This window comes from Aspergillus sydowii (genome assembly GCF_001890705.1).
Source record: "Aspergillus sydowii CBS 593.65 unplaced genomic scaffold ASPSYscaffold_1, whole genome shotgun sequence".
In the NCBI taxonomy this organism is placed as follows: domain Eukaryota; kingdom Fungi; phylum Ascomycota; class Eurotiomycetes; order Eurotiales; family Aspergillaceae; genus Aspergillus; species Aspergillus sydowii.
The window spans coordinates 1,718,826-1,730,196 of record NW_024467859.1 but is presented as its reverse complement, the minus strand read 5'-3'; the positions used below and the strand labels follow the sequence as shown (position 1 = coordinate 1,730,196).

General features: G+C 51.5%; 4 protein-coding genes across 4 annotated transcripts; 2 read left to right on the top strand and 2 right to left on the bottom strand.

Moving 5' to 3' along the window:
- Positions 1–3,218: 3,218 nt before the first annotated feature.
- ASPSYDRAFT_273264 (uncharacterized protein) lies at positions 3,219–5,296 on the top strand. Its single transcript, XM_040844386.1, has 4 exons — positions 3,219–3,422; positions 3,518–3,706; positions 3,772–4,563; positions 4,818–5,296. The coding sequence occupies exons 1-4, from the start codon at positions 3,357–3,359 to the stop codon at positions 4,959–4,961; spliced, it is 1,191 nt and encodes a 396-aa protein (XP_040707686.1). The 5' UTR covers positions 3,219–3,356; the 3' UTR covers positions 4,962–5,296.
- Positions 5,297–5,783: 487 nt separating this feature from the next.
- Positions 5,784–6,894, bottom strand: ASPSYDRAFT_122516 (autophagy-related protein 27; the record flags this gene model as incomplete). The annotated part of the gene is made up of 3 exons (XM_040840431.1): positions 5,784–5,979; positions 6,036–6,561; positions 6,648–6,894. Coding segments are annotated over 3 exons (969 nt in total), but the record flags the coding sequence as incomplete, so codon positions are not given.
- Positions 6,895–7,563: 669 nt separating this feature from the next.
- On the top strand, positions 7,564–8,252 carry ASPSYDRAFT_127300 (tubulin-binding prefolding complex subunit GIM3; the record flags this gene model as incomplete). The annotated part of the gene is made up of 4 exons (XM_040840472.1): positions 7,564–7,581; positions 7,635–7,772; positions 7,936–8,003; positions 8,060–8,252. The coding sequence occupies 4 exons, from the start codon at positions 7,564–7,566 to the stop codon at positions 8,250–8,252; spliced, it is 417 nt and encodes a 138-aa protein (XP_040707684.1).
- Positions 8,253–8,638: 386 nt separating this feature from the next.
- Positions 8,639–11,187, bottom strand: ASPSYDRAFT_142794 (transcription factor domain-containing protein; the record flags this gene model as incomplete). Its single annotated transcript, XM_040841271.1, has 4 exons — positions 8,639–9,731; positions 9,787–10,557; positions 10,615–10,712; positions 10,771–11,187. The coding sequence occupies 4 exons, from the start codon at positions 11,185–11,187 to the stop codon at positions 8,639–8,641; spliced, it is 2,379 nt and encodes a 792-aa protein (XP_040707683.1).
- Positions 11,188–11,371: the final 184 nt, after the last annotated feature.

Genomic DNA, 11,371 nt, shown 5'->3' with positions numbered 1-11,371 from the left:
TCTCCGAGGAGAGGAAAGGAAGAGTTGGAAAGGGTCGAAACTGAACGATGGAGAGATTGTGTGATTACGGGGGGAGAAATTGAGAATGTCAAGTACAAGAGGGTGATTATATATACGCAAAAACAAAGCAAAACGAAGGAAAGAAACCTGGAAGAAGAGGATGCTGAAAGACTGCGCCCAAAGCTTCGCGCGGCACCATGACGACACTCCAATGTTCCACCGCCTTCCAGAACAATCGCGAATCTTGGTCACGTGACACTGATCGCGCAGAGCAATGTGAGTGGTCAAAGCGGCAGTAAACAAGCATTCCCGTCCATTATCTTATCAAAGCCTCCGAGAAGCTTTATCTCAAATTGGTATTTCCCTAGCGCTAAATCCGACCGAGAACGCCTATACTAGAATCTCAGAACATGGTTGTGTTAAGCAAGAGTTGTTCTGGGTTGTGCATGCCCTGGGTCACTGGGACCCCACTGACAGGGATAGGGACATGGACAGGAGCAGTGACTCCTTGATTAATCACAGTACTCTCTTCTAAAGCCCCAGATGCCGAAGCCTCCCCCGATGACTGGTTGTCGGGACTTGCTCGGCTGCGACGTTTCTTTATCGTGGACGGCTTGAATTCCGCGATGGCCACTGCTGGAACAGGTGACTTTCCTTGGTAGAGACGATGGCGGAGGTTGTAGATGTCACGAATCTGAATGACCGTGGTGGGGTCTACATGTCGCAGTTGCTTGAGGATCTGGCTTGGTGGCATATTGATGTCAAGGAGAGCCTTTATGTACTGGGTTTTCTGTGCGATCTCCTCACGGCGAATTGAAGGATGCGAACCAGGCAGCGACGGGCCATGATTGTGAGCGGCATCGCGGACTTTGACATGCCACAGGTTGTCAATTTTGTGATGGCTGATCCGTATACTAAATGGACAGCCATTCCGCCGCGACGGTTCCCGTTGGCGCTCCTTCGCTGTCGAGCGGTACACCTGGCCCTGGTCGCAGGTCAGGTAAATCGCCTCGACTTTGCCCTCGCGACCTTTGTTGGTGCGCTTTGTGATCACCGCATAATGGTGGTCTTGCGCAAAGGTCTTGACCGCCTGCACCGCCTCGGTCTCTGTGCGGTATAGGGCATCTGGGGGTGCGGGTAGTGGCGGGTAGTCCAGCGATGGGTTGTCACCCGGCACAGGCACAGGTGGTACTGCGACTGGCTGATGGGGAGTTTGAGGCTGCTGGGGTTGTTGGAGTTGCTCGTGTTGCTCCATGGGGGAAGGAATTTATTGAGCGGGATGGGGGGATAGTCAAAGTGGTAGCATTGAAAACAGCACAGCGGTCATGAGAGATTCATCGAGGCTTGCCTGTGAGCAGCTCATTGAGAGGCATTCCATTCCTTATATGTATGGAGACCACAAAGATCCTTTTGAAACTCGAGAGCACCTGCCCAGAAACCCTAGTTCTGCCGGAATCCAGGGCGGTGTGGAGCAGGCGGTGTGCTGCAAAGTACGGAGATCCCGCAAAGTAAGGAGTTTCTCGACCAGCTCAACGGCTGCAACACCCGCCGTCTCGATCTTGCTCGAGCGTCCCTAAACCGTTACCTGATTTACGAATCCTTCGGTTGCCTGAACGCAGTTCCAAGTCTGGTCCGGAGAGAGGATCGGTCCTCCATCCATGCACAGATCGAGACAAACCTAGGTTGGAATATCTGGCCCCGTCTTCCGCCAGTGGTAGGGCGCCGTTCCCAGGCTAAGTTATAGCACGATAATTATAGCCCATTGAAACCCCACGTTAGAAACGAGGATGCGTAATTGGGCAGCAGTGCACCCCACGACGCATGACATGGGAAATAAGCATGCGGATTGGCTGGCGAAGGTCCCAATGGTCCCTCCCCGGTCGCAGCCTCCCAGGCCCATCCGCGAGCTGAGGAAAAGCTGAGTGGCTTAAAACGGGCATATCAGATATGGCCGCCAGCTACCTGAATGGTACAATATGCTCTTTCTATCTCAATCCCAAGAGATTCTCCGTGTCCATGAGGTGCCCGGCCGCTGCCTCTCCTCCCCCTTCTCCTCTTTCTCGCCCGTAATCCGCCCTGATTTCTCCGTCTCATGACGTCAAGTGTGGGAACTCACAAGATGCCTCGAACGTCTGTGGCGACAGGGATTGTGAACACCATCAACCACTCCGCTTCACGACCATGGACGAGTCCTTCCCGTTCGGTATCCTCAATGCCCACTCTCTTTGAGACTAACTTCCGAGACTTTTCCTTCTGTACCGCCGTTGCCTCTCGTCACAACTTGTAGCCTGGAGACGGACTCGGAATGGCGCCCGTTCGCAAACCCCCCTCAGCTTGGCCAGGATTGCCAGGAACACGTTGAACTCATCTGCCCCCATCCAGGCCACGATATCTTCCAATGACAAAGAAATCGGAGCGGAGAAGCAACTGTAGATCGCAATCCTGTCCGTGGCAACACGGGGGGTCTCCTCGCACTGGGAGTCTCAGCGGGCTCACCCTTGGGAAGTCAGAAGAAGGTGGTTGAAGTTTTGAAGTGAAGCTCTGAAGAGCTAGAATCTATATAGATCATTATCAGGACCCTGATAACAAGATAGAAGATCACTATCTATGGCGAATATAGGTGACGGTTGGCGCCATCGCCCTACGGTCCATGCTGAGCCGTTCGCTGAGCAGCAGCAGGAGTGGGTTGAGCATCAACCACTGACAGCGACTGCATCGAGGCCCTGCCCTGGACCGTGACGGAATCCGCCGTACCACCATAAAGTAGATTTCGTTGAGTTCAGGTTGAAACCACCAATGCTGCTGCTCGATCTGTAATTCCTCAGCTGCCTGGCCCTCGGCTCCATAGTTGCCTCACCATTCTTTTTATTTTATTTTTTTCTCACCCGGTTTCTTTCGGACGGTCGAACTCAAAGAGAGAAAAAACCGCATCCAAATTGCAGCTTTTCGATCTGGCGATATCATCCGTACCTCCTTTACCCACGCTCCAAGTTCCTGCAGGCCTCACGACCACAGGTATAAATTCATCACATTCCTGGCCCCTCTCCATCAGTTCCTGACTATCTTTGTCTTCAGTCATCCCAAGACTACCTTATACCTACTTGTTCTATCTATCCTGCCTTGTTATTCGTCCACTCCACCTGTGACGTTACGGATTTTCATTCCGTACTACAACTCTCCTGTACTTCTCGCACATTTGGAAAGAAATCCCCGCATCCCTTGCGATAATATTCGCCAGGGCCAACAGGATATCATAAAATCTGTAGCTTCGCCGGTGGTGAAATTCCCTGGTAGATAGTGAAGATTCTTAGCAACCATCTCATCCGGTTATATCTATTCGGATCCGAAACTGCATCATGTCTCAGCAGAAGCCTATCTTCGTTGCGACCCATCCCCGGGCTTGCTCGACGGCCTTTGAACGGGTATTTTCACTCTCCTGCCTTATCTACCTAAACTATCTACCTACCTAAATACCTGGAGTGAGTAAAAAATAAAATACTAACCTCTCATTGGTCAGGTCTTCATGACCCAGCGTGATACAATCCAATGTATCCACGAGCCTTTTGGCGACGCATTCTACTACGGTCCAGAGCGACTCTCAGATCGGTATGAGGCCGACGAGCAGGGCCGTCTGGAGAGTGGGTTCAGCGACTCAACGTATCGAACTATCCTCGATAGGATTGAGCGCGAGGGGCGGGAGAATGAGGTACTTCCCTACCTTACCCACTTTACCGGCCGGCGTCGCAGTTAAGTTAACGATATGAAATCCAGGGCAAGATAATCTTCATCAAAGATATCCTCCACTATCTCCTCCCTCCACACGCCAAACCTGCCAGTATTGCTCCCTCTCTCAACAGGATCAAGCGCGGCGTAGGCACTGAAACCACCAACCCTGAACCCCAAGCGGCCGTTGGCATGAACGGAACTGAATCCTCCGTAGCCAACGGCCACCCCGCCGGGGAGGTAAATGGCAACAGTAGTGGAAAGAAGCAGGGCAGTGCTCCCTACCCCTACCCGACAGCCGCAGAGCCAGGCAATCCCACGGTGATGCCGAAGGAAATTCTGCAAAGCTTCCACTTCGCCTTCCTCATCCGCGACCCGCACTATAGCGTGCCCTCGTACTACCGCTGCACGATCCCGCCGCTAGACGCCACCACAGGATTCACCTATTACGACCCCGCCGAGGCTGGGTACGACGAGATGCGCCGGTTCCTCGAGTACCTGCACCGCGAGGGCCTGGTGGGGCCTCACATTGCCACGCGCGAGACAGACGCCGACGAGATCCTTTCCAACTCAAAGAGCGGCGGCGCAAAGTATAAGCCTGTATCGAGCCCGAGCGCAAATGTCGGTGTGGAGATTTGCGTCGTCGATGCGGACGAGATGCTTGATAGCCCGGCTCCCATGATGGAGGCATTCTGCCGCAGTGTCGGCATCCCGTATACCGAGGCGATGCTCGATTGGGACAACGAAAGTGACCATGAGTATGCGAAATCAGCGTTTGAAAAGTGGAAGGGGTTCCACAATGATGCGATTGATTCGAGGGGATTGACTGCGAGGTCGCAAGTAAGTGACCCCTTTCCCCTTTTTTTTTTTTTTTTTTTAGTTTTGTTGCATGCCCTACCTTACCTTACCCTACCTTGCCCGGACTGGGATAGACTAGGCTGGGTCAATCTACCATCCATGCACTGTCTGCCTAGATGGGCAGGGAAGGATAGGGTAGGGACAAGTTCGCAAGCACGGAACCGGCCCGTGATGCAACAAGACAACAAAAAGAAGAAGTAAGGAGAGTCCAGCTGACCAAGGGAAAAACTCAATAGCCCCGCGCGCCCAAGACCGAAGCAGAATTCGACGCCGAGTGGCGCGAAAAGTACGGCGACGAGGGCGCCGCCCTGATCCGGAAGACCGTCGATGCAAACATGGAGGACTACCTATTCCTCAAGCAGTTTGCCATGAAGGTATAGTGTAGTATAATGTCGCCCCGGCTATACTCGGCCGAGCTGTGCATGCATATGCCTGGCCGGAATCCACCTTGATGGGATGGGTGGATGAAGGCAAGACAGGATGCAGTCAGGCAGACGGACAGGCAAGCTGAGGCAGGCGCCGTGGGGGTCTTTCTTGTTTTTGAAAGGGGCGATGACGAGAAAGAAATTGAAAATTGATCCGAGTTAAGGAAGTGTTTCCCTGGGATGTCGTGATATTAGTCCTGGATCACGCAATTTGGGCTGCGGATTGGCCTGATAGGTTGCAGGATTCCATCTGATGAGCTTTTCCTTTTTTCCTTTTTCTTATTTCTTTTGCATTCTTCTTCCAGTTTTTTGCAATTGTGCGTTTCTGAATGGAGGGAGAATGTATCGAGCTGCGAGCTAGCCTACCTACCTAGTCAGAAGGAAGTCATTATTCATCTGACCAACTCCTAGTTCAGGTCTCAGGACCCAGAGGAAGCGGACACGGAGCGGGCGGAAGTACTTTTGTGTCTTGTAGATCCGCAACATCGGCCGAATGATCGAAGGTAGTAGTGGACGCATATGGGTACATCTGTTTGATTGTATAATGCATACACTATCCTACCGAGGTATATATCAGCTCGTCCAATAGCAGCAACAATCCAGGGAAAAGATAAACAAAGACCAAAAGATATTCATTCCATCGTACAGAGAAAGAAACCGAACTGAACTGAACCAGCCACCACACACTGTGGGTCATTCTGGCACAAATGCTTCCTCAAAAGTATCACAACAGATAAACAAGCATAAAAAAAAGAAAAAAAAAAAAAATGTAATAGTTTATACAGCGCTATATCCACCCCTTGATCCAGATCCCTGAAACGTATTGACTACCCGCCGCAGCCAGTCCTGGAAAAGATAAGGAACGTCCCGGATCGTGTCGCCGTGCGGAAGAAGGTCCCAGCCACGGGCTCCATAACGGTTATAGTTGAGCCACGAGCCGAAGATGAGGTATGCCGCGGCGCAGAGGAAGAAACTAGAAAAAAGTTAGTTGTGAAAGTTAGTTGTACATTTGGAGAAGGAGGGAAATACATGACAATCAACCAGGTGAAGAAACCCCAGTGGCTCGAGCTCGATCCGCGTTCTTCAAGGTAATTGTCACAGGCGTAGCGCGTCTTCCAGTTCAAGTTCAGCACATAAGTGTCATCATCGGCCTTCCCAAAGCTCTTGAACTGCAGACTGCGACCTGGGACCGTTCCGTTATTGATCGGACCATCGTCCTCATCATCGCCATCGCCCTCGTTGTCCCCATCTTCATCCTCTGCTCGCGCGCGGATCAAACGTTTTGGTTCCTCCGCGTCGAGACCCTCCAACCCCGACAGGGCAGGGTCACAGATAAACTCGATAACCGCACCCGCATCCTTTTTCTTCTTTTCACCTTCCGAATACTGGCCTCCGGCCAGCTTAACACGGAGTCCCTCCATTTCTGAATCATCCGTCTTCAGCCGCGTGATCTCCGCGTCCTTCGTGCCACCGCCCATGGGTTCAAGCCCAACGATAGGGAACGTGCGACTACTCTGGGGAAGGCCACCCTCGTATGTATACTCGAATCCGCAAACTAGAGTCATAAAGTTAGCTATCATGTTCTCATCTGCATACATGTTTTTTTTGGTTATTTTTTTCGGGCTCCGGGTTGGTCCATACTATTCCTTGACCTGCCGCAATTCAACTCGCCACGGATTGCGGCGCTCCCGAGAATATTGCACACGTCCAAGACGTATGTTGTGTTAAGGACGGTTCCATCGCCTACTTTCTCGGCATGATAGAGCTCGTGGACTCCGCCGAGCGGACTCAGATCGTATTTGTAGTTGTCTTTTTTGATGTGTGCGCAATCGAAGATGATGGCCGACACGAGGCCGGGGAGAAGAGACGCCGCGGAGACGACGGCAGAAGAGAGTACCCGCATGATTGAAAGAGTGTACAGATCGAGGCGAAGCTCGGGGTATATGCGAACAGATAGAAAGGGGAGCAAGAGTCGGAAACAGAGGCAGTTGAGGAGCTCCCCGTGGTCTGTGAGAGACCGGTGACGTTGACGCCGTGCGGTGTTTGGGCGGTGATCGAACGGCCTGGGCAGCAGGACAGGCAGGTGACAAAGTAGGGACCGGTGATCTGAAAAAGAGGCGGCGGTTTAACTAGACATCTAAACGAAGGGATGGATGGATATGGATGTCTTCACCGTAGGATTAGCCGTCGTCAAGCTGGAGCTGCGAGTGTCGTCTGCTTCCTTACTTAACCAACACAGACGCGTCGGCCTTCAGTTTCTCCGAGTCGAGGACAGTATAAGCCCAGACGCAGCAACCGAACTCAACAACACGTGGTGATTGGGGTTAAAGTAATTGTTCTGAATTCGATAGCCAGCTCCTCGATATGATCGCATCTATATTGGTGTATTATTCTCCAAGATAACCGCCCCCTAGACTCCCACCGACAACACACCATACATACACCACCGTCCACAGCCCCGCACAGACCACCCTCACCTCAAACACCAAAATATCCTCACAGTTCCATACCGATCGACCGATTCCCATCCCCAATAAATAACCAAAAATCAGGCAAAATGATGCGCCACCATATGGTCTGTCCTTAAACTCTTCATTGCAACCATCAACTCAACTGACCCGACACCAGCTCTCAAAAGAAGACGAGGCCACAATCGGCGGCTCAGAAGACACCGAAGTCCGTCGCGAGGACCAAGAAAAGATCAACCGCTTCAGTCGTCTTCACCAGCGCGAGACGGTTCTCAATGAGAACCTAAAGGGGAAGCAGGTAACTAATCCGCCCTTGCAGTCTTTCCCTTGGACATCTTTATTTTATTTGTTCATCTCTTTTCCTTCCTCCCCCCGTCCCCCGCACTCCTCCCCGTTATGTCGGATTTGGCCAGGGGAAGAAGAAAGAAATTAGCTAACAAGCACCGTCCTCGACTCCACAGAAGGATAAAGAGGATCTAGAAGAAATTTCAACGGAGCTAGAACTTGCCGATGAAGACGAACTAGTCCCGTAAGTCTCCTACAGCGAATGTTTTGTTACTTTGAACTTCAAGCTTATACCCCCAGATACAAAATCGGAGATGCATTCGTCCATCTCCCTCTAGAAGAAGCGCAGGGCCTTCTTACCTCCTCAACGGAGCAAATTGACTCTGAGGTCACCAAGTTGGAGGAGACGCTAGGTGATCTGCGGGATGAGATGCAACAGTTGAAGGTCGCCTTGTATGCGCGGTTCGGGCGGAGTATCAACCTGGAGACCTAATTTGATTGTATGACTGAGACTATATTATCTTCTACTATCTTGTCGGTCTTTTAAATTATATGAACATGAATATGAAATGTAGATGATGAAGGACCTGCGAGACTTTTCCCCTTGCTTTGGCCCGTAGGGTATTATTCCAAAAGATGAAGCTATATACAGAGTCTAAAAAATCATCACTGTGCATGAATAAGAATGCAAGCAGGTATCATAACGTAAATCATTTCAGTGCGAATGAGAATGCCAAATTGAAAGGGCACATAAGCCGAAACGCGAAGCGAAGAAGATATCATCTCGCCCCCATAACGCCAGGACTCAACTCTAGACCTGTAGAGTAGACGCCAAAACAGGTCATTCGAAAGAAAAGGAAAGAAAAGAAAATCCCACATTCATATAATGCTCGCTATCGTCATGCGCGAGTGTGTTGTACTCGGCTGTGGAGGAACCGAATCGGGGCTCCCAGTTGTGGACTCGCTACCGTGATATGACGGTTCTGTCGGTGGTTGAAGGTTTTGGGCTTCTTTTTGCTGTCGCTGTTCTTTTTCAACGAGAAGATATTGGACTGTTTGTTCAATCCAATCCCAGCCTTCCCAGTCATTTGGCTCCTCGAGTGGTCTGCTATCCCTCGCACCGGTATGAGCTGGGTCGCTTGAGGGAGAAGTCAGCTCTAACTGAGCCTCGGTCTCACTGCCTTCCCACACCCAGCTTCCATGGCTAGTCCCCTGCATATCTCCCGAAACATAAGCCATCATTTCCTCATCCCCGTCAAGGTCCATGAAGTCATTGCGTTGAAGTCGTTCTAGCAGGGACGTCAGAAAAAATGAAATATTCCGGCCACATGGGGCATTGATTGCGCGCGAATCCCTCATTGCCGAGCTAGCCTGGACGCATACCATAGCCGCATCGTATTCTTGACGGAAGAGTAGTAGGAGCGTACAGCGCCAGAGGTGGGCGCACAACACCGCTGACCCAGACACCGCAAGTAGGGAGCGCCAATCCGTATTTCCTGTGACTGGCGAGGGTCGCATGCATCGCGACAACAGGCGCGCGGTATCCTGAGAGACAGAAACACAATAGTCAAGCGCGGACGACCTAACCTCGGGGGGGCAAAATGGGGATATATTGTGACGATGAAGCATAAGGCGCGCGTTTTGGAGGTAAATAATCGGGGTTAGAGATCGGGGTTCAAGGTACTGGTCGGAGTTCGGCTGGTATTGCTCGGGGAAGATGGCTAAGCAGGCGTTGAAATGTCGTTCAAAGGTCTCGAGGCTGGCCGAGCCGATTGATGTACTTCTCAGGATACGAGTCAGCTGGCCAATTGACCGCACAACATGTATGGTCGCTAATAACGGTGTGGTCTCTTGGCTTTCAGGTATGCCGCCGGCTTCCGAGATAGAGTGCTCATCGATCAAGCTGGGAAGGCCAATGTCGCAGTCTTGATCGTTTATTAGAACAGGTTTGCCCATTTCCAAGGCCATGATCCTGATGGAGAATGAGCGTCATGAATAAAATCTCAAAAATATTCAGTGCCACAAACCTATCCCATGTATACATTCCCCACCACACTCGTTTGCGCATTTCGCCTTCGAGCATCGGCCACGGACCTGACTCGAGGTGCAATCCAATCTCCTGAGCAACTTTCACGGCGGAACCATTCCACACCCAGCTAGCCGATTTCGAATTGACCTCGTAAAGAAATATGCTAGCCAGCAGGGCGGCCCGCGCCTGATCCAACGTGAAATTGTCCTGCCAAACATCAATCACACCGCAAGACGTCCTTACAAAATCTTTGCCTCTTTCTTCACGGCCTGGGTCCGAGGTATGCAAGGAACCACAAGCGAATACCCCAAATAACACAGCTGCCCATTCGCGAGTAACTCCTAATAGCGTCCCTCGGCTGTAAACATCCTCGTATTCTTTCAGAAACGTCGGCCAATGAATAACCGGAAGCGTAGCGTGGATATTGGCATGGTATTGCGCAAGAAGATGGTGGGCAATGTCTCGCGCCGGGAGGGGAGGAGGGTCTGTGGTTAATAGGGATTTCGAATCCGAATGGCGGTAAGGCGTGGGTGCTTTCCAAATGCCTCGTCCATAGCGCCGTAAATTCGCTCTTGCATGAGAAAGATCATGTGAAATGGGAACCCTTGGTCGACGTGGCGGTCGATAACCTATATCGGGTAGGTTCAGTTGAAGTTGCCCTGCTCCATCACTGTCAAGATCCATCAGATTATCCGACCTCATTCCGGATCGTAGTTGCTGGAGTTGCTGCCTAGTTGACCAAAGCTGTTTCTCTAGATCCTGGACTTGTCTATAATTTCATTAGAATGGCGGCTCCCCTCCAGGGATTGAATGGAAAGGCACGAACTTGATAGATGACATGCGTCTGTTGGTCTCCTTAGTGAACTGACATCGAACCTTGCGGTTGGTGCATTCCGTACAACTAGTAGACTCGGAGGCATCGCACTAGAAGAGAGTCAGATTACACAGCCCAAAAACGGAGGAACAACGACGTCTCAAGTACCTTGACCTTGCGCTCGCGGCACGCATCACAGCTGGGGTCCTTTCTCCGTTGCCGATACGCCCTCTTCTGCTGTAAAGGCTGCTGGTGTTGTCCCAGTCCACCATGGCGCAAGAACCCCCCGCCTAGGCCAGAGCCATTAGTCGGCGCATCTGGGAGAGATGCACCCCCCTCTGAAGGAGAAACGCTCGAGTCATAAGGAGCGTACGTTGCCGCTGGTGCCGCAGCAGGAGGTGGTTGTAGGATGTGAGACATCGGCATCCCAGTGCTGGGCCTTGACGATGGAGTAGAGAGAAAAGCGCCCGGCTGCAGGGGTGGCTGAAAAGGCGCCGAAGACGTAACCGAATGCACCGGAGGCAGCTCATAATGAGTGCCTTGGGGATTCTGATTAGTCCACGGGCGGGAGTAATGCGGTTGCATATCGATGATCTGAAAGCTGCCGCATAGGAGGGACAACACGCAGAGTGAGTGTTGGGCGTCTTCCCGACCCGCAACTATTGGTGATTACCACCCAAGGAGAATAAAAAAAAAAAAAAAAAAATAGAGACAGTCAAACTAAGACCCTAATTCCATACATAAAGTGCCAACCTAGGTGCGAAAATTG

Bases quoted from the DNA above. Each gene is read 5' to 3' on its own strand.
- ASPSYDRAFT_273264 (XM_040844386.1), top strand. From the start codon at position 3,357: ATGTCTCAGCAGAAGCCTATCTTCGTTGCGACCCATCCCCGGGCTTGC. The intron at 3,707-3,771 runs GTACTTCCCTAC...TATGAAATCCAG, and splicing joins GCGAGGGGCGGGAGAATGAG to GGCAAGATAATCTTCATCAA. The intron at 4,564-4,817 runs GTAAGTGACCCC...AAAACTCAATAG, and splicing joins GATTGACTGCGAGGTCGCAA to CCCCGCGCGCCCAAGACCGA.